The sequence below is a fragment of the Oncorhynchus mykiss genome, chromosome 17 (assembly GCF_057628025.1).
Source record: "Oncorhynchus mykiss isolate SJ-2025 chromosome 17, ASM5762802v1, whole genome shotgun sequence".
In the NCBI taxonomy this organism is placed as follows: domain Eukaryota; kingdom Metazoa; phylum Chordata; class Actinopteri; order Salmoniformes; family Salmonidae; genus Oncorhynchus; species Oncorhynchus mykiss.
In genome coordinates, this window is record NC_143038.1 from 48,533,772 (window position 1) to 48,559,619 (window position 25,848).

Consider the following 25,848-nt stretch of genomic DNA (forward strand, 5'->3'; position numbering starts at 1 on the left):
CAGTAACCGGATGCTTAGGTCACTCGTTTTGCCCATTCTAATGTTCAATCAAACAGTAACCGGTTGCTTAGGTCACTCGTTTTGCCCATTCTAATGTTCAATCAAACAGTAACCGGATGCTTAGGTCACTCGTTTTGCCCATTCTAATGTTCAATCAAACAGTAACCGGTTGCTTAGGTCACTCGTTTTGCCCATTCTAATGTTCAATCAAACAGTAACCGGTTGCTTAGGTCACTCGTTTTGCCCATTCTAATGTTCAATCAAACAGTAACCGGATGCTTAGGTCACTCGTTTTGCCCATTCTAATGTTCAATCAAACAGTAACCGGTTGCTTAGGTCACTCGTTTTGCCCATTCTAATGTTCAATCAAACAGTAACCGGATGCTTAGGTCACTCGTTTTGCCCATTCTAATGTTCAATCAAACAGTAACCGGATGCTTAGGTCACTCGTTTTGCCCATTCTAATGTTCAATCAAACAGTAACCGGATGCTTAGGTCACTCGTTTTGCCCATTCTAATGTTCAATCAAACAGTAACCGGATGCTTAGGTCACTCGTTTTGCCCATTCTAATGTTCAATCAAACAGTAACCGGATGCCTCGATGCCGATTTGTTTACTTTATATGGCAAGTTACGGCCTTGTGACTGTCTGTAGGAGTGAACCATGTGTAGCATTTTCATGTACCTAACAAACTGGCCGGCGTGTGTGTGCGCACTACCATTTTAAAAAGTTTGAGGTCACTTAGAAATGTCCTCGTTGTTGAAAGAAAATGTAAAAAAATGTCCATTAAAATAACATGAAATTGATCAGAAATACAGTGTAGACATTGTTAATGTTGTAAATGACTATTGTAGCTGGAAACGGCAGATTTTTAATGGAATATCTACATAGGAGTACAGAGGCCCATTATCAGCAACCATCACTCCTGTGTTCCAATGGCACGTTGTGTTAGCTAATCCAAGTTTATCATTTTAAAAGGCTAATTGATCATTAGAAAACCCCTTTGTAATCATGTGCACAGCTTAAAACTGTTGTTCTGATTAAAGAAGCAATAAAACTGGCCTTCTTTACACTAGTTGAGTATCTGGAGCATCAGCATGTCTGGGTTCATTTACAGGCTCAAAATGGCCAGAAACAAAGAACTTTCTTCTGAAACTCGTCAGTCTATTCTTGTTCTGAGAAATGAAGGCTATTCCATGTGAGAAATTGCCAAGAGACTGAAGATCTCGTACAACCGCTGTGTACTACTCCCTTCACAGAACAGCACAAAAAAATGCTGTGATGATTATGTTATTTTAAATGGACAAAAAATGTGTGCTTCTTTCAAAAAGAAGGACATTTCTAAGTGACCCCAAACTTTTGCATGTAATGTATGTGTGTGTATACTGACCTAGGTTAAGTGCAGGCCGTGAAGGGCTGTCTCTATGGTTGTCCCTGGGTCTGTACCCACCCTGAAGAGTCAGCGAGCCCAGCTCAAAGATCTGTGGGCTGGGGCTCTTCCCCATGTCCATCCCCTTGGGCTTGGAGGTCAGATTCAGAGGCTGGCTGGCTTCCTAAGGGGATGAAAGACAAAAGAGTAGACAATTAGTGGTGTGTCAGCCCAACACAAAAAAACACATTCCGAATACACTGCTTAGTTCAGTCAATATAAACGCACACACAACTTCCAATTCTCATCAAAGTAATTAAAAAAACACACCCATGTATGGGGTGGGTGTGTGTGTTAGGGTTATGAATGACAGATTTGGTGTGTCACAGCTTTCCTTTCACACCACTGTAGTGTTTCTTTAGTCTAGCCTTTCTTTTGTCTGTGCTTTCTCTCTCCGGTCTTTCTTTTGTTTAGTGATTGTCTAGTGATTTACGTGATGCCCTTTTCCACTTGTGCAACAGTGCAGACAGAGCATGACTGCATTGTGCACGCAAAGGCACACACACACATACACACACACACACACACAACTGTGAACAGGGTGTGGTGTATTTGTTCAGTTGTTCACTGTCCCAGATACCAGAAACATGCATTGTTCATTTGGAGTGCATTGTTTTGACAGCATTTTTCAAAGATCTCCCAGCCTGTATCTGTAGTATTAAGAGAGATGGCTTCTTAGGTACATACATACCTCAGGCCTTTACCAAAAACATGACATGCTTATCAAAATACAAATATCCATGTACTATAGTGCTGTATTAGGCATGTAACCTGTGCAACGGTTGCAGCTGTTAGGTGCAGTGCATTCGGAAAGTATTCAGACCCCTTCACTTTTTTCAAATGTTGTTACGTTACAGCCTTGTTCTAAAATTGATGAGGAAAAAAAAAAATCTGAAAGAATCTACACACAATACCCCATAATGACAAACCAAAAACATTTTTGCAAACGCTTTGCTATGAGACTTGAAATTTAGTTCAGATTTCCATTGATCATCCATGAAATGTTTCTACAACGTGATTGGAGTCCACCTGTGGTAAATTTAATTGATTGGACATGATTTGGCACACACCTGTCTATATAAAATGTCCCACAGTTGACAGTGCATGCCAGAGCAAAATCCAAGCCATGAGGTCGAAGGAATTGTCTGTAGAGCTCCGAGACAAGATTGTGTCGAGGAAAAGATTTGGCGAAGGGTGCCAAAAAACATGTCTGCAGTTGACGATCCCCAAGAACATAGGTGTCTCCAACATTCTTAGAAGTTTGGAACCACCGAGACTCCTCCTAGAGCTGGCCACCCAGTCAAACTGAGCAATTCAGGGTTTGGCGTAAGCAGCACGAGTCCATGGCCCCAAAGAGAGAGAAAAAAATGATCTCAGGTCTGATGAAACCAAGATTGAACTCATTGGCCTGAATGCAAAGTGTCACGCCTGAATGAAACCTGGCACCATCCCTACGGTAAAGCATGGTGGTGGCAGCATCATGCTATGGGGATGTTTTTCAGCGGCAAGGACTGGGAAACTAGTCAGGATCAACGGAGCAAAGTAAAGAGAGATCATTGACGAAAACCTACTCCGGAGCGCTCAGGACCTCAGACTGGGATGAAGGTTCACCTAACAGCACAACGACCCTAAGCACACAGCCAAGACAACGTCAGAGTGGCTTCGGAACAAGTCTCTGAATGTCCTTGAGTGGCCCAGCCAGACTTGAACCCGATCGAACATCTTGACCTGAAAATAGCTGTGCAGCGACGCTCCCCATCCAACCTTACAGAGCCTGAGAGGATCTGCAGAGAAGAACGGGAGAAACTCTCCAAATACAAGTGTGACAAGCTTGTAGCATCATACCCAAGAAGACTCAAGGCTCTAATCGCTGCCAAAGGTGCTTTTAAATAGGAATATAATTCCTTTAACAGCGCTTCAACAAAGTACTGAGTAAAGTGTCTGAATACCTATGTAAATGTGATATCCGTTTTTAATATTTATTAAATTTGCAAAAATGTCTAAAAAAAACAGTTTTTGCTTTGTCATTATGGGGTATTGTGTGTAGATTGATGAGGGGGAAAAAAACTATTTAATCCATTTTATAATAAGGCCGTAAAGTAACAAAATGTAAAAGTCAAGGTTCTGAATACTTTCCGAATGCACTGTATAAAGCACAGAAACAACATTAACCTGTCTTTATTGACACCAATTCCAATTCACCTTATTTTATTCCATCTGGAAAAGGTCTTACTGTACAGTATAGTATAGTTTTAGTATAGTAATAGATGAAAAGCACTACCTGACGGAAGGTACCACTGGGCCTTTTCACAGGGGTGGAGTGAGAGTTCTGCAGCAGCTGCATGGGATAGTCCACTGCAAAATAAGAAGGGGGAGATGAAAGCTTCACAATCTCTGTCAGAAGGGAACAGAATCAATAACATCTAGACATTATCTGTACTATCATCATGCCGACTCCACCACAGATTGAAGTGTATGAGCAGGGGAAAAGGGGGTTTGACTGAGGTTACTGACCACAATACAATCTGAAAGGGACTGCTGCTACTTCTATAGCAACTTATACAGTACATAGCAACAAGAGAAACAAAACAGAGGTGCTACATTTACCATTGTTTTGTTGTTTCAGATTGACATTGATGATACATTAAAAGTCTGCAGAGATCACTTGATGTCAACATGTTACTTTTTTGTTTTCATAGTGTATGAGAGGATTGAGTGTTTATAATGAACCAGTGAGTAATCTAAACCATGTCACAGCCCACCAATGGGCCCCAATCTACCCTCCTTTTTTGGAAGCACTGCAGCGGGGCCTTGGAATTAATGGAGAGGATGGCTGCCGTTTTACTGGAGCCATCCTAACCAATTGTGCTATTTGGTGTGTTTTCACATCGTTTGACACTTATTTTGTACATAATGTTGCTGCTAATGTCTCTTGTGACTGAAATGAGCTTTGAGGATATCAGAACAGCGATTACTCACATCAAACTGGACGAAGATTTTATCTTTAATGAGTCCGACGCAAAGGATTTACAGCCCCTCCGAGACCAGGCCTAAATCGCCATCATTCACGTGAAGAAAAGACGGAAATACAAGAGGCGGTGATCGGGGTGCCTTGTAAGAATTTGTCGGTGAGTGGTTAACCCGCCTTCACCATCCGTTCTATTGGCCAACGTGTAATCACTGGAGAATAAACTGGATGATCTCCGTTCGAGACTCTCTTAACAACGGGACATTAAAAACTATAATATCTTATGCTTCACCGAGTCGTGGCTGAACGACGACATGGATAATATACAGTTGGCTGGGTTTTGTGCATCGGCAGGACAGAACAGCTCCGTCTGGTAAGATGAGGGGTGGGGGTCTGTTTGGCAATAACAGCTGGTGCGCAATGTCTAATATTAAGGAAGTCTCGAGGTATTGCTCGCCTGAGTACCTCATGATAAGCTGTAGACCACACTATCTACCAAGAAAGTTTATGTATTTTTTCGTAGCCATCTATTTACCAACACAAACCGATGTTGGCACTAAGACCGCACTCAACGAGCTGTAGAAGGCCATAAGCAAACAAGAAAATGCTCATCCAGAAGAGGTGCTCCTAGTGGCCGGGGACTTTAATGCAGACAAACTTAAATCCGTTTGACCTAATTTCTACCAGCATGTCACATGTGCAACCTGAGAATTTAAAAAAAAAATAATAATAATAACTCTAGACTACCTTTACAAAGCTCTCCCTCACCCTCCATTTGGCAAATCTGACCAAAATTATATCCTCCTGAATCCTGCTTACAAGTAAAAACTTAGGCAGGAAGTACCAGTGACTCGCTCAATACGGAAGTGGTCAGATGACGCGGATGCTACACTACAGGACTGGTTTGCTAGAACAGACTGCAATATGTTCCGGGATTCATCCAAAGGCATTGAGGAGTATACCACCTCAGTCACCGGCTTCATCAATAAGTGCATCAACAACGTCGTCCCCACAGTGACCGTACATACATATCCCAACCAGAAGCCATGGATTACAGGCAACATCCACACCGAGCAAAAAAGCTAGAGCGGGTGTGACTCACCTGGCTTGCAGGGGATTGGCTGCAGAGGCATGGTCATCTGGTTGTCGGCAGTGACAGGGAGTTGCTGGGTGTTGGGGTGGAAGGCTGGGATCATCACGTAGGGCATGTTAACCTGCTGAGACCAGGTCAGACAGAGGGCACAAGGTCAGTCACACTCAGAGTTACCCCAAAGTTACTTCTAAATTCTTGTTATGAAAATAGCATGTCATTTGTAGAGGTCTCATCTCACCTGGATCTGTTGCTGAAGCAGGTTGATTTTGTGCTGCTGCTGGATCAACTGCTGCTGCTGTTTGGCAATCTGGAATTAACCACACAAAGCTTAGTCCAGGTACACTCAGGTTATGGTCAATGTTATGGTTTGGGGGTCAGAGTGTGTGAGTTGTGCCAGGGGTCAGAGGTCAGGATCACCTGTTCCTGCTGCTGTCTGGCCAGCTCCATCTGCTGCTGTTGTTTCTCCAGCAGCAAGGCAGCCATGTTCCTCTGCTCAGAGTGGGCTCCCAGCAGCTGCTCCCTCAGACCACCCAGCTGGTTGATCATCAATAACAACTGCAGCTCCTTCTCTGCCAGAGACTCTGGAGTGCCTGGGAAGGAAGGAGGAGAGAGAACAAGAAAGAGAAAGGAGTACAAACATGATTATACATAGAGACACAATTAGATATAGGAAGCAGACGGGCAGGCAAGCAGAGACTGACAGACAGGTGGAGAGACCGGAAGGACAAAGCACTGATGGGTGAGAGGTAAAAGGTGAAGGGTTAGGGGTAAAAGCTCACCTTTCAGGTGGTTGCCTCCCAGGGGGCTTTTGTCCAGAAATTTCTCCCTCCAGTCCACACTCAGAAGCTTCTCTATGGTGGGCATGACTGCCAACAGGAAACAGGACAAAGATGTGTTACTTGTTGTTGTTCAGCCACCATATTGTATGAACAATGGAATTAGATTGTGTACGTGTATGAATCAATGCAGTAGTTCAAATTTCAAGGTCTGCTACTTTGTAAGGATTCCAATAGAAAGGTACTTTGTGTACTTTCTCTTTAAAAATAAAAACAGCCAAGGGAAATGTAATGCAATTCTGTAGCCAATGAACAGGAGCACAAACATGAGCACACAGAGCTAAGGCAAACTCTTCTGGCCTTCTCAGAGTCTAAATGGGATGCATTGTAAAAAAAAAACTCAACACCTTCACCTCTATCAATGTACAGGAGAGATCTCTATAGAGCAAAGTGATGATCAGAAACAGATTACACTGGGGCGCAGACGAGGTGTAGGTTTGCCATACCTTCGCTGACAGTGGGGTGCATGTGTCCCTCTGGTCGATGGTTGTACCCCCTGCTGCCCCCCTTCATCCCAACAGGACTCTGTCTGAGAAGCTGTTCCTTACCAGGAGAGCCCTCCTACCAAGGACAGGGGAAAACATTGTAAGAACACAATCATATAGCTAACAAACTGTAGCTAGCTTGTCTGTGATAAACATAGTACAACCAGATCTGCACAAGTGCCTATAGGCAAGGACTAGTGGGATTGGGAAGCAGACCTGGATACACTTTTAAAAAAGATTGTTTAAACATTAAAATTAAAATGGGATAAGTTTATTACTGAGGGTGAGCGGGAGAGGGGAGGAGTCAGCTGTCTAGACTCCGGTCGTTCCATTGGCTGATGTCCTGACCAATCACAGGCAGGAGAGGAGAGCTGCTCTGCCCTGGTGTGGGCTCCTCCCCCTTCTCCTCCAGACTCCTCCAACTTCACACTGACGCCCACCATGCTGACATCACCGCTGGCATGGAGATGCAGCGCTGGGGGACTGGGCTCCACCATTCTGGGAGGAAAATGGGCGGGAAAATAAAAATAGTGGTGTGAGGGGGCGGGGGGCAGAAGAACCGTTCAGGTGAATAGATAGGCTTGTTCACATGGACTATTCCCCCTCAGGAGACTGAAAAGATTTGTCATGGGTCTTCAGATCCTGAAAAAGTTCTACAGCTGCACCATCGAGTGTTGCATCACTGCCTGGTATGGTAACTGCTCGGCCTCCGACCGCAAGGCACAGAGCGTAGTGCGTACGGCCCAGTACATCACTGGGGCCAAGCTTCCTGCCATCCAGGACCTCTATACCAGGCGGTGTCAGAGGAAGACCCTAAAAATTGTTAAAGACTCCAGCTACCCTACTCAGACTGTTCTCTCTTCTCCGGTACCGTAAGCGGTACCGGAGCCCCAAGTCTAGGTCCAAAAGGATCTTAACAGCTTCTAACCCCAAGCCATAAGACTCTGCAAATGGCTACTCAAACTATTTGCTTTGTCCCCCCCCCCCCCCCTACTTCTACTCTCTGTTTATTATCTATGCATAGTCACTTTAACTCAACCTACATGTCCATATTACCTCAATTACCTGGACTAACCTGTGCCCCCACACATTGACTCTGTACCCGTACCATACCCCCTGTATACAGCCTCACTGCTGTTATTTTACTGCTGCTCTTTAATTATTTGTTATTTTTACTTACTTATTTTTCTTAAAACTGCATTGTTGGTTAAGGGCTTGTAAGTAAGCATTTCACTGTAAGGACTACCCCTGTTTTATTCGGCCCTTGTGGCAAATAACATTTGATTTGACGTAGGGGGAAAGCAACGCAAATGCTGTTCTGCCCTCATGCCTCTAGCCTTACCAGAGTGACTGCACAACAGCACAAATTTTTGACAGGGGATGCAGGATATTTTGGGGGGGCCTGATATACATATGTTTCTGCTTATAATTTCTGACAGTTTGGTAGGCTGTGTTAATCAACTTGTCTACAATTAGATAAATGTAGCTTCTCTTTTGTCATTATGTTGCCCGAGAAGACTAACGTTATATTAACACATGCTCAACAGAATAATGTAATAGATTGATAGAAGGAAGGATTCAATCTAGTTGACATTGGTAAAGTTCGCAAACCGCGCATCACACACACACACACACACACCACCTTTCTCTGTAATGTGACCATTAGCTTTCCAGGCGTGACTATCTCTAGGTCTCTGAGCTTTGTGTGCGTGTATAGAAACCCCTGCTTTGCGTAGGGAACAAAGGACATACTGTGAATATGTCACACAAACACAAGTCAACTGGACCTTGAAAACCAAACCTCTAGTTTGGGAGACATTGTAGGTCTCAGGGAAAGTTAATCATCATGACAAGGCGAAGACTCTGCACATCAAAACACACACGAACAGAAAGAGACCGAGAGATGGAGAGAAAGAGTGAAAGAGAGAGATGGAGTGAAGGACAGGCTAAGAGAGCGGAGAGAGAGAGAGGCTGAACCTTAATGAACTCTGACTTTAGCTGCGTTTTTTCCCCACCTCTGCTGCAGGAGGAAAGAAAAGCACGCCAGACAGGAGAACAAAACAAACAGAACACACAGGGCGAAAAGTGCACATATATAGAAATAAAGGGAGAGAAAAAAGCCATTGTTAGACGGAGGGAACAAAGGAAGCCGGGACAATGGGCAAAAGACGGACAAAAGCTGCGGCCGCAGGAAACAGTGCAGATAACAATGCCAGCGGAATGTGCCGACCGACTCCGGGACCGGGGGAAAATGCAGAGCGCCACCATTCTGCCGAGCGCATAGTGATTAGAGTTCCTCCCCCCGTTCCCCCTCTCATATTCTGTCTCTAACAAAGCCACCTGCCTTCCAGAGGCCAAGGCTCTAAACCTGTGTGTGAGTGCTATAGTGAGTGAGTGAGATGTGAACCAATCCATTCACCAAAACCTTTTAAATAATATGGGGGGGTTCTGAAGATTACCAGTCCCAGGGTGTGTATATGAGGGGGTGGAGATGAACTGTGTCTTCCGTATTTAACCCAACCCCTCTGAATCAGGGGGGTGCCTTAATCGACATCATGGGAGCAGTTGCTGTTGGGGGTTACTGGGCAGAATGACAGATTTTTCCACCTTGCTGACTCAGAGTCGAACCAGCGACCTTTCGGTTACTGACCAAACCCCCTTAACCACTAGGTTAGAGGATGGGCAAACATGCAACAACCTTCAGAATCCACTCAAATCCCTTTCCTCTACACACCTCAAGCTTTTCTTCTTCACCTCAAACACTCTGTTCATTTTACTGTTCCTATGTTTAAGGAGTGATGAGGTTTCCCTGTGGGGGTGTTGGTGGCATTCAGCATCCTGCTGTGGAGCACAGGAAGTTATTCCTGGGCTTCTTGACAGCATTCTCATCAGTGTTCCAAAGTGGTTGGCTTATAGAGCTGACACATGTGGCTTTAGACTGCCACCCGTGTGTGTGTGTGTGTGTGTGTGTGTGTGTGTGTGTGTGTGTGTGTGTGTGTGTGTGTGTGTGTGTGCACGCGAGAGAGTGTCTCACCGCTCTGCCTGTGTGTCCAACACAAAGGCATGCCCAGAATCTGAGTCATAGACCTGCTGACAGCCAGGTATGCATTAAGGTGTGTGTGTTTTCTGAGTTTGGGGTCCAACACATCTAATCTTAGAGTTAAACAATGCCGTAGCGTCACAACTCAGACAATGCTTGGGCTCGCCTCACCTCAGCCCTCCACAGCTTATCAGTGCTCTCCACACAAATCTAAGTTAAATGTACACCTTCCATGTTTATAACAAACTGCATCCATGCGGAACTTGTGTGGATGTGGATTTGTGAATTGCAAAGTGTGATTTGAATAAGTTGAATATCAACACTTACACAGTTTAGCATATGTTATAGCGGGTGCAGCTAAATGTGTATGTTACTACCTCTGAAAAATGAAGTAAAAATGTCAAAAACAAGTACACAAATAATAATAATCCAACATAAAAATAATAACTCAGGAATGTCAGGAAGAATACAGTTAACCACCCAAATAACACTATCAGGTATCCAAATGCAATCTATGCGTATATACACCCAAAATACACTGCTCAAAAAAATAAAGGGAACACTTAAACAACACAATGTAACTCCAAGTCAATCACACTAATGTGAAATCAAACTGTCCACTTAAGAAGCAACACTGATTGACAATACATTTCACATGCTGTTGTGCAAATGGAATAGACAACAGGTGGAAATTATAGGCATTTAGCAAGACACCCCCAATATGCTCTGTTTCCTGGCTGATGTTTTGGTCACTTTGAATGCTGGCGGTGCTTTCACTCTAGTGGTAGCATGAGACGGAGTCTACAACTCACACAAGTGGCTCAGGTAGTGCAGCTCATCCAGGATGGCACATCAATGCGAGATGTGGCAAGAAGGTTTGCTGTGTCTGTCAGCGTAGTGTCCAGAGCATGGCGGCGCTACCAGGAGACAGGCCAGTACATCAGGAGACGTGGAGGAGGCCGTAGGAGGGCAACAACCCAGCAGCAGGACCGCTACCTCTGCCTTTGTGCAAGGAGGAGCAGGAGGAGCACTGCCAGAGCCCTGCAAAATGACCTCCAGCAGGCCACAAATGTGCATGTGTCTGCTCAAACGGTCAGAAACAGACTCCATGAGGGTGGTATGAGGGCCCGACGTCCACAGGTGGGGGTTGTGCTTACAGCCCAACACCGTGCAGGACATTTGGCATTTGCCAGAGAACACCAAGATCGGCAAATTCGCCACTGGCACCCTTTGCTCTTCACAGATGAAAGCAGGTTCACACTGAGCACATGACAGACGTGACAGAGTCTGGAGACGCCGTGGAGAACGTTCTGCTGCCTGCAACATCCTGGTGGGTCAGTCATGGTGTGGGGTGGCATTTCTTTGGGGGGGCTGCACAGCCCTCCATGTGCTTGCCAGAGGTAGCCTGACTGCCATTAGGTACATAGATGAGATCCTCCTCCTAATGCAAGACAATGCTAGACCTCATGTGGCTGGAGTGTGTCAGCAGTTCCTGCAAGAGGAAGGCATTGATGCTATGGACTGGCCCGCCCGTTCCCCAGACCTGAATCCAATTGAGCACATCTGGGACATCATGTCTCGCTCCATCCACCAACGCCACGTTGCACCACAGACTGTCCAGGAGTTGGCGGATGCTTTAGTCCAGGTCTGGGAGGAGATCCCTCCATCACCTCATCAGGAGCATGCCCAGGCGTTGTAGGGAGGTCATACAGGCACGTGGAGGCCACACACACTACTGAGCCTCATTTTGACTTGTTTTAAGGACATTACATCAAAGTTGGATCAGCCTTTAGTGTGGTTTTCCACTTTAATTTTGAGTGTGACTCCAAATCCAGACCTCCATGGGTTGATAAATTTGATTTCCATTGATAGTTGAATGTGCTGACAACAATCACACAAATTATGTAAAGAAAAAAGTATTTAATAATAATATTTAATTCATTCAGATCTAGGATGTGTTATTTTAGTTTTCCCTTTATTTTTTTGAGCAGTGTATATACTAAGAATGATATGTACAGCAGTAGATACTCTCGAGATAAAAGCTGTTTTTCCAGTCTTTTGGCTTTAATGCGCCTGTGCTGTCTCTTTCTGCTAGATGGTCGCAGAGTGAACAGACCGCGACTCGGCTGGCAGAGGTCCTTGATGATCTGTTGGCCTTCCTTTGACACAGAGTGCTGGAAGTGTCCTGGAGGGAAAGCAGCATGCTCCTGGTGACCGCACCACCCTCTGGAGAGCCATTCAGTTTAGGGTGGTTCACTTCTATTGAGGTTTGTCAGGGTCTTAGTGGTCATGCCGAATTTCTTTAGGCGCCTGAGGTTGTAGAGGTGCTTATGCGCCTTCTTCCCCATGGTGTCGGTGTGGTGGGACCATTTCAGGTCCTCCCTCCTCGGTCTCCGGTTGCCCACAATCAGCTCCTTTGTTGTTTTTTTACGTTAAGGGAGATGTTATTTTCCTGGCACCTCTCCTCCAGTGCTCTAACCTCTTCCCTGTAAGCAGTCGTCAGCAAACTTGATGATTGAGTTAGAGTTGTGCGTAGCCATGCAGTCATGGGAGTACAGGAAATGCAAACAGAGAGTACTGGAGGGGGCTGAGCACACATCCCTGGGGGGCCTCACATTTTGAGGATCAGCGTGGCAGAGGTGTTGTTTCCTACCCATACACACACCTGGGGTCGGCCCGTGAGGAAGTCAAAGACCCAGTTGCACAGGGTGGGGTTCATACCCAGGGCCCTGAGCTTAGTGACAAGCTTGCAAGCAGCACTAGCTGTAGTCGACGAACAGCATTCTCACATAGGTAGTCCTGTTGTCCTGGTGGGATAGGACGATGTGCAGTGCAACAGCGATTGCAAATTGTAGTTGGCCTAGTGTGTCTGGCAAGATGGAGGTGATATGGTCATTCACCAGCCTCTCAAAGCGCTTTGTGATGACAGAGGTGTGCCACAGGGCAATAGTAATTTAGTTAATTTACCTTAGCTTGCTTGGACATCTTGAAGCAAGAAAATATGCAATAGGCTGAGTATGCAATAGGATTACAGAGTAGTGTCTGATAGTGGTCTAATAGACTACCTAGGGCTCTGGGCTAGTTTAACATGCTTATCTTTATGAGACCATGCAGATCAAAACTGTAACACACATTCAAATTATTATTATAGGGCACAGCAGTTGAGCTGATGCGTTCTCTGGCTTGATGAATCACGCTTCACCATCTGCCAGTCCGACTGACGAATTTGGGTTTGGCGGATGCCAGGAGAAGGCTACCTGCCCGAATGCATAGTGCCAACTGTAAAGTTTGGTGGAGGAGGAATAATTGTCTGGGGCTGTTTTTCATGGTTAGTTCCAGTGATAGGAAATATTAATGCTGCAGCATATAATGAAATTCTAGATGAGTCTGTGCTTCCAACATTGTGGCAACAGTTTGGGGAAGGCCCTTTCCTGTTGCAGCATGACAATGCCCCCATGCACAAAGCGAGGTCCATACAGAAATGGTTTGTTGAGATCAGTGTGGAAGAACTTGACTGGCCTTCACAGAGCCCTGACCTCAACCCCAACGAACACCTTTGGGATGAATTGGACCGCCGACTGCGAGCCACGCCTAAATCATCCATCATAGGTGCACGACCTCACTAATGCTTGTGGCTAAATGGAAGCAAGTCCCTGCAGCAATGTTCCAACATTTAGTGGAAAGCCTTCCCAGAAGAGTGGGGCTGTTATACCAGCAAAGGGGGGACCAACTCCATATTAATTCCCATGATTTTGGAATGAGATGTTTAAAGATCAGGCGTCCATATACTTTTGGTCATGTAGTGTAGATGTAAACTAAGCAGAAAAAGAATCATCCCCTCACTGTCAACTGTGTTTATTTTCAGCAAACGTAACATGTGTAAATATTTGTATGAACATAATAAGATTCAACAACAGAGAAAAACTGAAGTCCACAGACATGTGACTAACAGAAATTGAATAATGTGTCCCTGAAAAAGGGGGTCAAAATCAAAAGTAACAGTCAGTATCTGGTGTGGCCACCAGCTGCATTAAGTACTGCAGTGCATCTCCTCCTCATGGACTGCACCAGATTTGCCAGTTCTTGTGGTGAGATGTTACCCCACTCTTCCACCAAGGCACCTGCAAGTTCCCGGACATTTCTGGAGGGAATGGGTCTAGCCCTCACCCTCCAATCCAACAGGTCCCGGACATGCTCAATGGGATTGAGATCCGGGCTCTTTGATGGCCATGGCAGAACACTGACATTCCTGTCTTGCAGGAAATCACACACAGAACGAGCAGTATGGCTGGTGGCATTGTCATGCTGCAGGGTCCTGTCAGGATGAGCCTGCAGGAAGGGTACCACATGAGAGGAGGAAGATGTCTTCCCTGTAAAACACAGCGTTGATTGCCTGCAATGACAACAAGCTCAGTCCGATGATGCTGTGACACACCGCCCCAGACAATGACGGACCCTCCACCTCCAAATCGATCCCGCTCCAGAGTACAGGCCTCGGTATAACGCTCATTCCTTCAACGGTAACGCAAATCTGACCATCACCCCTGGTGAGACAAAACCGCGACTCGCCAGAGAAGAGCACTTTTTGTTTGGTCCAGCGATCCTGGGTTTGTGCCCATAGGCAACGTTGTTGCCGGTAATGTCTGGTGAGAACCTGCCTTTACAACAGGTCTACAAGCCCTGTCCAGCCTCACTCAGCCTATTGCAGACAGTCTGAGCACTGATGGAGGGATTGTGCATTCCTGGTGTAACTCGGGCAGTTGTTGTTGCCATTCTGTACCTGTCCCGCAGATGTGATGTTCGGATGTACCGATCCTGTGCAGGTGTTGTTACATGTGGTCTGCCACTGCGAGGACTATCAGCTGTACGTCCGGTCTCCCTGTAGCGCTGTCTTAGGCATCTCACAGTACAGACATTGCAATTTATTGCCCTGGTCACATCTGTAGTCCTCATGCCTCCTTGTGGCATGCCTAAGGCACGTTCACACAGATGAGCAGGGACCCTGGGCATCTTTCTTTTGGTGTTTTTCAGAGTCAGTAGAAAGGCCTCTTTAGTGTCCTAAGTTTGTGTGACCTTAATTGCCTACCGTCTGTAAGCTGTTAGTGTCTTAACGACCGTTCCACAGGTGCATGTTCATTAATTGTTCATGGTTCATTGAGCAAGCATGGGAAACAGTGTTTAAACCCTTTAAAATGAGTATCTGTGAAGTTATTTGGATTTTACAGATTATCTTTGAAAGACAGGGTCCTGAAAAAGGGACATGTATTTTTCTGCTGAGTTTATGAGCCTCACCACAGTCCTATATGTAAGACTCCTGGTGAATATAGCTGCTTGGGACTGTCATGACACCGTGCATTTATCAGGAGCATTTAAAAACTATTTCATTGAAGTGGGACTGGAAAACTGTATTGCACGTAAACAGTTTGCACTTATCAACAGTTCAAATGGAATGGAAACTCGGAGACAGGTGAAAGCAAGTTCCAATACATTGCCTTCACCAATCCAGTCAAGTACAGTGATTACATCTAAGAAAGGAGGGAGGCAGGATAAGAGCAGAGATAAGATTAGCACTGAGTCTTGAGCTCCGACACCTCTGAAATCATACACTTCCCACGACACACTAAACAGCAGACAAAAGCTTCAGTTACACAACATGTTGTAACATGCAAACCCAACATCTCACCCCGGGGCATCTGCAATGCCAATGTTATCTGTTGTTCTCCCTCTCTCAATTCAATTGAAGGGCTTTATTGGCATGGGAAGCATGTTAACATTGCCAAAGCAAGTTAAGTAGATAAACAAAAGTGAACAATAAAAATTAACATTACACTCACAGAAGTTCAAAAGAATAAAGACATTTCAAATGTCATTATGTGTGTGTGTATATATATATATATATATATATTTATTTATTTATTTATTTATTTATTTAGTGTTGTAATGACGCAAATAGTGAAAGTACAAAAGGGAAAATAAATACACATCCCTGCCTCCCTGACAGGGGCAGTTAGTGCTGGGAAACTGTCTATTGTTTTCCAAACATGGCCTGAAGGGGACTAGTAGAGGGAGAGAGACAGAGACGGAGTTGAGCAAGGAGTCCGTTCCATTCCTGCACACGGCGGCTGATCAAGTGACTGAATTATTTTATTAAACAAATTAAAAAACTGCCATTGAACTCTGAGACTGACAAATGTAAAGACAGAAGCTCTGCATGGACTCCTTGGGGCAGAGAGAGAGAGACAAACAGACAAGTCTTTAAAAAAGCTTGTTTAATGTTGTGTTACGGTGCCACGAGCCATTATAAACCTATGGCTGGATTCAATCAATCCTGCTTTAGGAATGTTTCAATACTCTGGCAAAGTTAGCATGTTGACATGCAGTTGTTCGCCAGCCGAGGGTGGTTGATTCCCTTAAACCCTGAGGGCTAGTATAGTAGCAGGTGAAGCTGGCGATGGCAATATTAAAGCCTGATTGGTGGCTGGGACAGAACCCTTGTAAAGTAGCAGGTGCACTATAGTACAGGTTCAGACGCTTAGTGGGACTCTAGTATCATGGTCCTCCCTGGGGGAATTAAGTTAGATGCCCTGTGGAACCCCACTGCAGCCATTCCCTCTGCCTAATGTTTAAATACACTTCATTAAACAGTCCCATCTCAGCTGGTATTACTGTTAACATGGTAATAGGTACACAAATGGAAATAACTACATTCTACGTTGTGGTGGTGGTTTGACTGAATCCCAAACAAACCAAAGAGGAAGATAATTGTTTAAGTAGCTGTCCAGTGAAATTCTCACTTTTAAAAGTTCATAGTCTGTTGACTCATACCCAAATTATTTAGTTGAATCCTATACTCGTAAGTGGCCAAAACGACAATTGGAGAAAAAAAAAACCTTGAAAAGCCCCACCTCAAACTTGTAACTCAAACACAAGGTTTAAAAAAAATGCTTGCCATTTCCTGAGGATGATGAGCTGGCCAATCAGCCGTCTACTTGCATGAATATTTTGAATGACCGGTATACAGTACACCCACACCATTCCAACACAGACAAGCTGTTTAACATACTTAATTACAATTTTTTGGAAGGAAAACTATTTAACTCATATTGTAATTCATTATATGTCATATTTCATAGAAATCTGAACACACTGGACTGTTACTTGAATTGAAAATATTTACCATGAAATGTCTACATTTCTATACCAGCTAAATTATGCAGTACAACAAATCATTAACTTGTGATATCACTAGCAAGTTTTTAATCCTTAAGAGTCTATTGACACACCCTTGCGTCAATCTAAGTAACATAATAAAAACAACCCCATCAAAATCCATCAGTTCAAGCTAGAGAGATCAGTTGTTTTGCGTGAGTCTCAATCCACTGAATCTGCCTCTGTCGGCCTTCCACATTTGTGGGAAGGTGTCCGAGCTACAGCAGTGTTTGTCAGACCATGAGACGTCCCGAAAATCAGTCTTCCCATAATATTTTGTAGGTCAAACTGTTTTTCTGAGAAGGCGGAGACTCGCACGAACACGATGGTGTTCTCTGTTTTGCTCTACAACCCCCACCAGGGTCATGGAGCTCCTCAATGTAAGAGGTACAAAACACATGGAAGTATGGAGGTAGTTGTGTGCCCCCCAAAAAATGGGGTTAAATAAATAAATATATTTCCTGAGAGATAGAGAGATATATATATATATATATATAGCTTGGTTTGAAGAAATCAACTGTGGGAGCAATTATTAGGAAATGGAAGACATACAAGACCACTGATAATCTCCCTCGATCTGGGGCTCCACCCAAGATCTCACCCCGTGGGGTCAAAATGATCACAACGGTGAGCAAAAATCCCAGAACCACACGGGGGGACCTACTGAATGACCTGCAGAGAGCTGGGACCAAAGTAACAAAGCCTACCATCAGTAACACACTACTCCGCCAGGGACTCAAATCCTGCAGTGCCAGACGTGTCCCCCTGCTTAAGCCAGTACATGTCCAGGCCCGTCTGTTTGCTTGAGAGCATTTGGATGATCCAGAAGAAGATTGGGAGCATGTCATATGGTCAGATGAAACCAAAATATAACTTTTTGGTAAAAACTCAACTCGTCATGTTTGGAAGACAAAGAATGCTGAGTTGCATCCAAAGAACACCATACCTGCTGTGAAGCATGGGGGTGGAAACATCATGCTTTGGGGCTGTTTTTCTGCAAAGGGACCAGGACGACTGATCCGTGTAAAGGAAAGAATGAATGGGGCCATGTATCGTGAGATTTTGAGTGAAAACCTCCTTCCATCAGCAAGGGCATTGAAGATGAAACGTGGCTGGGTCTTTCAGCATGACAATGATCCCAAACACACCGCCCGGGCAATGAAGGAGTGGCTTCATAAGAAGCATTTCAAGGTCCTGGAGTGGCCTAGCCAGTCTCCAGATCTCAACCCCATAGAAAATCTTTGGAGGGAGTTGAAAGTCTGTGTTGCCCAGCAACAACAGCCCCAAAACATCACTGCTCTAGAGGAGATCTGCATGGAGGAATGGGCCAAAATACCAGCAACAGTGTGTGAAAACCTTGTGAAGACTTACAGAAAACATTTGACCTCTGTTGGCAATGACAAAGGGTATATAAAAAAAGTGTTGAGATAAACTTTAGTTATTGACCAAAGACTTATTTTCCACCATAATTTGCTAATAAATTAATAAAAAATCCTACAATGTGATTTTCTGGATTTTTTTCCCCTCATTTGTCTGTCATAGTTGAAGTGTACCTATGATGAAAATTACAGGCCTCTCATCTTTTTAAGTGGGAGAACTTGCACAATTGGTGGCTGACTAAATACTTTCTTGCCCCTGTGTGTGTGTGTGTGTGTGTGTGTGTGTGTGTGTGTGTGTGTGTGTGTGTGTGTGTGTGTGTGTGTGTGTGTGTGTGTGTGTGTGTGTGTGATATATATATATATATATATATATATATATATATACACATATACACACACACACACAAAATACAGGATAATATATTCATAGAGATTACAAATCAAATTGGGACAGGAGGGAAACATTCAAACAAAACAGCAATCTTTTTTTTTTCCAGTGTGTGTGTGTGTGTGTGTGTATATATTTATACACATATATTATATATATTTCCTGAGCTTTCTTATAGGGTAGCCTAGTGGTTAGAGCGTTGTACTAGTAACCGGAAGGTTGCAAGTTCAAACCCCCGAGCTGACAAGGTCCAAATCTGTTGTTCTGCCCTTGAACAGGCAGCCAACCCACTGTTCTTAGGCGTCATTGAAAATAAGAATTTGTTCTTAACTGACTTGCCTGGTTAAATAAAGGTCAAATAAATAAATAAAATAAATATATCCTAGGTATAGGACAAACACTTCAAACCCTTACCCCCTTTCAGAGTTAATGACAACTATGGAAAAGAAGCATTCCGTCTCTCCTCATTCAGGACCCTGTCAGAGAGAGAAACAGAGAGCAAGGTACAGTAAGGGAGAGGTACCTCTTCGGTGCGGTGAGTGTGGAGGTCCCCAGACCCAGAGGACCCCTCCACAGTAGAGCACTGGTGATGCTGAAACACGTCATGTTCTCTTCAGTCACACACAGGACAGCCGTCTAACACACTCCCTCCCTCTTTCAGGACAGCCCAAAGCCACTCTGTAGTCTCAACTCTGTGACATCTCTTTTTCTATGTTCCTTTCAACTCTTTCTCTCTAGCACCCTCCCAGTCTCTCTATCTCCCTCTATCCCGCCTCCCTCTCTGTGTTCATGTAAACCTCCCGTTATTGTGACAAAGAGCCCTCTTTTTGGCATCTTTGAGCCAAACAATCCACTAATTTGCATAATATGTTTTGCAACCGGTGAGCCTATCTAGAACATTAACATGTGATAATCAAATAGTTGGACCCACAGGTGTGATCCAGGTGTGTGATACCGCGCTGGGATGTCCAGGAGCACCTAACAATGTCACCTTTATGCACTAAGTGGGTTTCCTGGCCACCTGCCTGAAACGGAGACACCACAGAAGAAGGAAAATCACACATTCAAATATAGCACAGGAGCTGGACTAGAAACAACATGTCAAGGAAAATAAAGGCATATGTGCTTCCTGCTCCCAAGCATGATTTTAATTGATCCGGTGATCAGTGTGTGGCTGTCGAGTCAGAGAGTTTAGTAAGAAGATCTGTTTAATAGTTATATCAAGATCACGCTCGGCAGCAGCAAAGAGCAGGCGGACAGACATTCACTCGCTTTTCATTGGTGAAACAACATATTCCCTCTGCTTCTCTTCAGCCCACACAATGCACCTATGGATTCGTCCCTGGTCCTGGGCACCCACTGTGGATGCTGGATCTCACTGAAGACCGCCAGCAATTAGGATCTGCCTTGTTTTAAAGGCCACCAATTAACTTTGAATCCCTCATTTTAGAGATTCTCTCCCCAAAATACACACAGACAAATGCCATCTCTAAGAATATTTACCAATAATATTGATAATAGTTTAACGTGGGCTAATTAACTGAGTTGAGATGAAAACCTGGATCCACAGTGGGTTCCCAGGACCATGTCCCTCTCTCAGTCTCCCCTGAATCATAGACAGCCTCACGCCCAGACCATGTGTCAGATATTTAGTATACTAAGCCTTGTAGTGAGAGAACAACGTCACCACATCCATTTGTCTGACATGATGAGGCCGACATGCAGCGGCTGCTGTGTGAGTGTCTATATTTGACATGAGATTTTAGAGGCAAGACGACAGAAAATAAATGCGATACAGGTGTTGTGGATGTCATGGATGTTTCTCTTAGTGTTATTCCGGCAATGTTTCTCTCTCTCTCACACACACACTCTTGCTTTCCTTCTTTGAATGGGTAGGGCCTGAAGCAGGTTTATTGTGTTGTGTTGCTGACTGCGTCTCATTAGGAACTGAGCTCTCAGGGCCACACACACAAAAGCTTCCCTTCCCTCGCTCTCCTCTTCCTCTCTGTTTTTCTGTTCTTTTGGCCTTTTGATGTCAAGAGTGCCAATCCCAGGGGGCTCCACTCTGGCCACAGAATACGCTCACACAACAGACTCATTCACTTTCACACACACACACACACACACACACACACACACACACACGATGAGAGTTGTAAAAGCATGATAAGGGCAGAGGAGAGGTAGTCGAGGTTGAATCAGTTTCGTGTTTCTCTGTGGTTGATAGCCAGATCTCACCACACAAAGACCAGCGTTGAGAGCTCCAGGATACACTGATAATAAACACTCTTTTTCCTCAGCTTTTTCCGTGTGGAGCATAGGGACAGCCCCAAGGACTCCCCCTCTGTCTTACCACACACACACAACTAATTCAAATAACATAGTAGATTACCCTTGACTTTTCAACATCTAAAACTTAAAACACATTCTGTTACCACTGTCACATGATCACTTTGTTATTTATCTAAACCTATAGTTTAAGGGCTTGACTCTGTGTTCCCTGTGTCCTGTGTCCTCTCTCTCTCTGCGTTCCATGTGTCCTCTCTCTCTCTCTCTGCGTTCCCTGTGTCCTCTCTCTCTCTCTCTGCGTTCCCTGTGTCCTCTCTCTCTCTGCGTTCCCTGTGTCCTCTCTCTCTGCGTTCCCTGTGTCCTCTCTCTCTCTCTCCGTTCCCTGTGTCCTCTCTCTCTCTCTGCGTTCCCTGTGTCCTCTCTCTCTCTCTCCGTTCCCTGAGTCCTCTCTCTCTCTCTCCGTTCCCTGTGTCCTCTCTCTCTCTCTCCGTTCCCTGTGTCCTCTCTCTCTCTCTCCGTTCCCTGTGTCCTCTCTCTCTCTCTCTCTCCGTTCCCTGTGTCCTCTCTCTCTCTCTCTCTCCGTTCCCTGTGTCCTCTCTCTCTCTCTCTCTCCGTTCCCTGTGTCCTCTCTCTCTCTCTCTCTCCGTTCCCTGTGTCCTCTCTCTCTCTCTCTCTCTCTCTCTCTCTCTCTCTTCCCTGTGTCCTCTCTCTCTCTCTGCGTTCCCTGTGTCCTCTCTCTCTCTCTGCGTTCCCTGTGTCCTCTCTCTCTCTCTCCGCGTTCCCTGTGTCCTCTCTCTCTCTCTGCGTTCCCTGTGTCCTCTCTCTCTCTCTGCGTTCCCTGTGTCCTCTCTCTCTCTCTGCGTTCCCTGTGTCCTCTCTCTCTCTCTGCGTTCCCTGTGTCCTCTCTCTCTCTCTCCGCGTTCCCTGTGTCCTCTCTCTCTCTCTGCGTTCCCTGTGTCCTCTCTCTCTCTCTCCGCGTTCCCTGTGTCCTCTCTCTCTCTCTCTGCGTTCCCTGTGTCCTCTCTCTCTCTCTCTGCGTTCCCTGTGTCCTCTCTCTCTCTCTCTCTGCGTTCCCTGTGTCCTCTCTCTCTCTCTCTGCGTTCCCTGTGTCCTCTCTCTCTCTCTCTCTCTCTCTCTCTCTCTCTCTGCGTTCCCTGTGTCCTCTCTCTCTCTCTCTGCGTTCCCTGTGTCCTCTCTCTCTCTCTCTGCGTTCCCTGTGTCCTCTCTCTCTCTCTCTGCGTTCCCTGTGTCCTCTCTCTCTCTCTGCGTTCCCTGTGTCCTCTCTCTCACTCTCTGATTCCCTGTGTCCTCTCTCTCGCTCTCTGATTCCCTGTGTCCTCTCTCGCTCTCTGCGTTCCCTGTGTCCTCTCTCTCTGCGTTCCCTGTGTCCTCTCTCTCTGCGTTCCCTGTGTCCTCTCTCTCTCTCTCTCTGCGTTCCCTGTGTCCTCTCTCTCTCTGCGTTCCCTGTGTCCTCTCTCTCTCCCTGCATTCCCTGTGTCCTCTCTCTCTCTCCCTGCGTTCCCTGTGTCCTCTCTCTCTCTCCCTGCGTTCCCTGTGTCCTCTCTCTCTCTCTCCCTGAGGAGGCCTTCTAAATAAGACATAAATAGGCTGATGACACAACTGCACTTTTCACAAAAAGAGAGAAAGGCGAGAAAAGAAAAGAGAAGAGAAAGGAACTCTGCTCTGGTGCAGTGGCTCCTTTCTTCTGCTTTTCAGAAACGCAGGTTAAAAAGCAGCCTTTTCATCCCTCTCTCATCCCTCTCTCTCTCGCTCTGTCATCTCTCTCCAACTTAGGAACAGGCAATGTATTGTGGTGGATAGCGGAAGGGTACTGTGGTATTTATCAGAAAAGAGAGGAGGGGGGAGGAGGACAAAACATACTCCCCAATAAAGAGAAAGAACAAGAGAAGGGGAAGAAAGGATGTGTATGAAGGGCCCCTTTCGCAGAAAGCCCCCCCTTGCCCCCTCCTCCCTCAAAAGGGGCAGGCACACACAATGTGCTGTTTCCTTTAGCCCCGACACACTTTATATCCTAGCCCCATTCAGGATGACTACTTTAGGGCACCCATGTGTGCACAGAGCATATGTGGCTGAGAGAGAGGATGTGTGTGTGTGTGTGTGTGTGTCCGTATAGATCCCTGTTTGCTGAGGGCCTTATAGACTGACAGGCCATGGCTCTAAGGCGTTGCCATGGAGATGTCTTTGTGCAGTAAGTTGCACAACAGGTGATTCTAAAGAAGGCTAGCTGAGCTGGTCTCAGTATTGAGAACTGCGGGAGGTGAGAGAGTGAGTGAGTGAGTGAGTGAGTGAGTGAGTTTATACGAGGTGTTAGCCGTTTTAGGATCCAGCTTGGCCCAGAGTTCTTAACTAGCTCCTTTATACACAGATCATGTCTAAAATCGCTTGGGCTTACCGGGCCACACTGCTTTACACACATGTATCAAACCTCACCGAAAGAGAGGGTGTGTGTGCATACGCATCAGAGTTTATCATATCTTCAACTCCAAGAGTGTAAAACCCCCCATATCACATTTAGTATTGCGAAATCTACTATAAAAAGGGAGAAAGAGCGAGAGAGAGAGAGAGAGAGAGAGAGATACAAAACTGGTTCTTCTCCTTGGACTGGATAAACGTGGCTGAGCCAAAGCCAGCCATACGCATATACTGTCATTCATGTCAGAAAGATACCGACATAAATTACATTAAACAAACATCAAAGCCTCTGCAGTCAGAGAGCAACTTAAGTAACAAGACAAGGTCATAGGCTATGGATTGACAACAAGGAACCCAATTAACCAATCAATCATCCAATTCTTTAAAGGGGTGTGCACAGATAAAGATGGTTTAAGAATCAACACTCTTTTATGGAAACTTAGGGCTAAAAGTCTGTTTTCAACACATGATGAGATAAGTGTTATTTTTTGCTTTGTCCAAGATGGAATGAAGGGTAATTCATTTTGATAAAGGAGGCTGCAGGTAACCTAGTGGTTAGAGCCTTGGACTAGTAACCGAAAGGTTGCAAGATCGAATCCCCGAGCTGACGAGGTAAAATCTGTTGTTCTGCCCCTAGGCCGTCACTGAAAAGAAGAATTTGTTCTTAACCTACTTGCCTAGTTAAATAAAGATTTTTTTTAAAGGTTCTGCTCTGATCAAGTTTTTATTTAGAGTCTAATCTATAGCCTAAAATAGCCTGTTTTCTGGATTTATAATATACTCTTTTGCACTGCTTATCAGTTGAACAAACTTTGTAATTGGTGAAATGGTCTTGGACAGATTTACAGTAACAATACATTATTATTTTTCAGATGTGTTTCCTGGTATTTTACATGCTGTCCAAATCCATATTTAAATAGAGGTGCGATAGCTATGATGGATAAAGATAGGCTATGAATCACTTGTAGCTTACCAGCTACATTTACACTCTAAGAAATACTCTACAGTGTGATATTTTCTGTCTGTTAATGTAGAACAGGGGTAGGCAATGCTGTTCCTGGAGTACCAGGTACTGCAACATTCTCCAACTAGGCACCACAGCAGACCAACTGAGCTAATTTATCAGTTCAGTTATTGACAAAAATTGTTTTAAACATACCTGGTCTTCTAGGTTGGTTGAATCAAAAACAGAAGTGCTAGCAGCACTCCAGGACCAGGGTTGCCTACCCCTGATATAGAGGTATATTTAACTGACAGAGCAATGAATGGCGACGTTTGCTTACCCAATGTTAACGTGTATGCCTCTCCCTAACCTCATTGGAACTATAACTAACTTTAAATCTTAACCCTCATCCTTATTTAGAGTTTGCCTAACTGAAGTTTTTGTGTTACCAGTTGAATACACCAGGGGCAGACTGGCCAGCTGGCATTTCGGGCAAATGCCAGATGGTTTGTCCATTTTTATCCCAGTGGGCCTGTCTAAATAGTTTTTTTTCAGACAAATTATCATTATCTCGCTGGTAACAGAGGTCTTAAAGGGCATGTAGCAGCCATTTCTCAATGCCAGAAAAACATATAATACTAACTTAGAGAACCCCAAGAAAAGATTCCCAAATTAAATACAATTTTATAATACTGTATTGTTCTAAAAAAGTTGGGTTTGAGGTTCTCCTCAAATCAGCGCTAACAATCCCACAATGCCCTCTGGTCAGCATCACACAGTGAGGACATAAACAAATCACATCAAGTGCTTCATATAAAAATTACAAAAAAGGGTGGGTAAGTAGGGTGTAGCAACACTTACATTTGCATAGTATGTTATGTCTCTATGGCTACACACATGAAAAACACTTAGTAAAAAGTGGGTTACATTTGTGAGAATGAGTTGGGCGAATTGGGTATAATTACCAACAGCATGGCATATAAAGTATCACAAACAGCCAGCAGCACCAAAAGAGAGAGCATTATCAGGGCTTTACCTGGTAAGTGAAAGAGCTCTACCTCTATGCTAACTTTAGCTAGCTATAGAGCTACGGCATTTAGCTCATCTAAATAACGCTAAAGTAACCATATGATCTTGTCTGCCAGCTGTTAGTATGACAGCACCAGCAGTTAGATACTATCGATGGGCTTGTACTATCGGAAAATAGTAGTTTTGGTTGAGACGGAGGTCAATGTTTTTGTATAGAGCCCTGTGGTTGGGGCCAAACCTGTATGCGTGTCTGTGTGTGGGGATGGCGGGCTAAAACGAAATGCAACGTGTCGGCATTGTTTTCGATCATGGATCTGATGGCATTCC

The 25,848-nt window shown here is 44.9% G+C and overlaps 1 protein-coding gene across 6 annotated transcripts in view; it reads right to left on the reverse strand.

Moving 5' to 3' along the window:
- Positions 1-25,848, reverse strand: part of LOC110494392 (transcription factor SOX-13) — a 50,508-nt gene that overhangs the window by 11,376 nt on the left and 13,284 nt on the right. For 2 of the 6 annotated variants that reach the window (XM_036950446.2, XM_090204300.1), the window contains exons 2-9: positions 7,090-7,309; positions 6,773-6,887; positions 6,270-6,356; positions 5,908-6,080; positions 5,729-5,797; positions 5,500-5,614; positions 3,711-3,784; positions 1,391-1,553 (exon numbers count right to left, since the gene is read on the reverse strand). In XM_036950446.2, the coding sequence (XP_036806341.2) occupies positions 1,391-1,553; positions 3,711-3,784; positions 5,500-5,614; positions 5,729-5,797; positions 5,908-6,080; positions 6,270-6,356; positions 6,773-6,887; positions 7,090-7,308 (1,015 nt within the window). In that variant the 5' untranslated portion in view covers position 7,309. Of the gene's footprint in view, positions 1-1,390; positions 1,554-3,710; positions 3,785-5,499; positions 5,615-5,728; positions 5,798-5,907; positions 6,081-6,269; positions 6,357-6,772; positions 6,888-7,089; positions 7,310-19,350; positions 19,630-25,848 lie in introns of those variants that run through there. The other 4 variants (XM_090204301.1, XM_090204302.1, XM_036950444.2 and 1 more) reach the window with 3 other exon arrangements.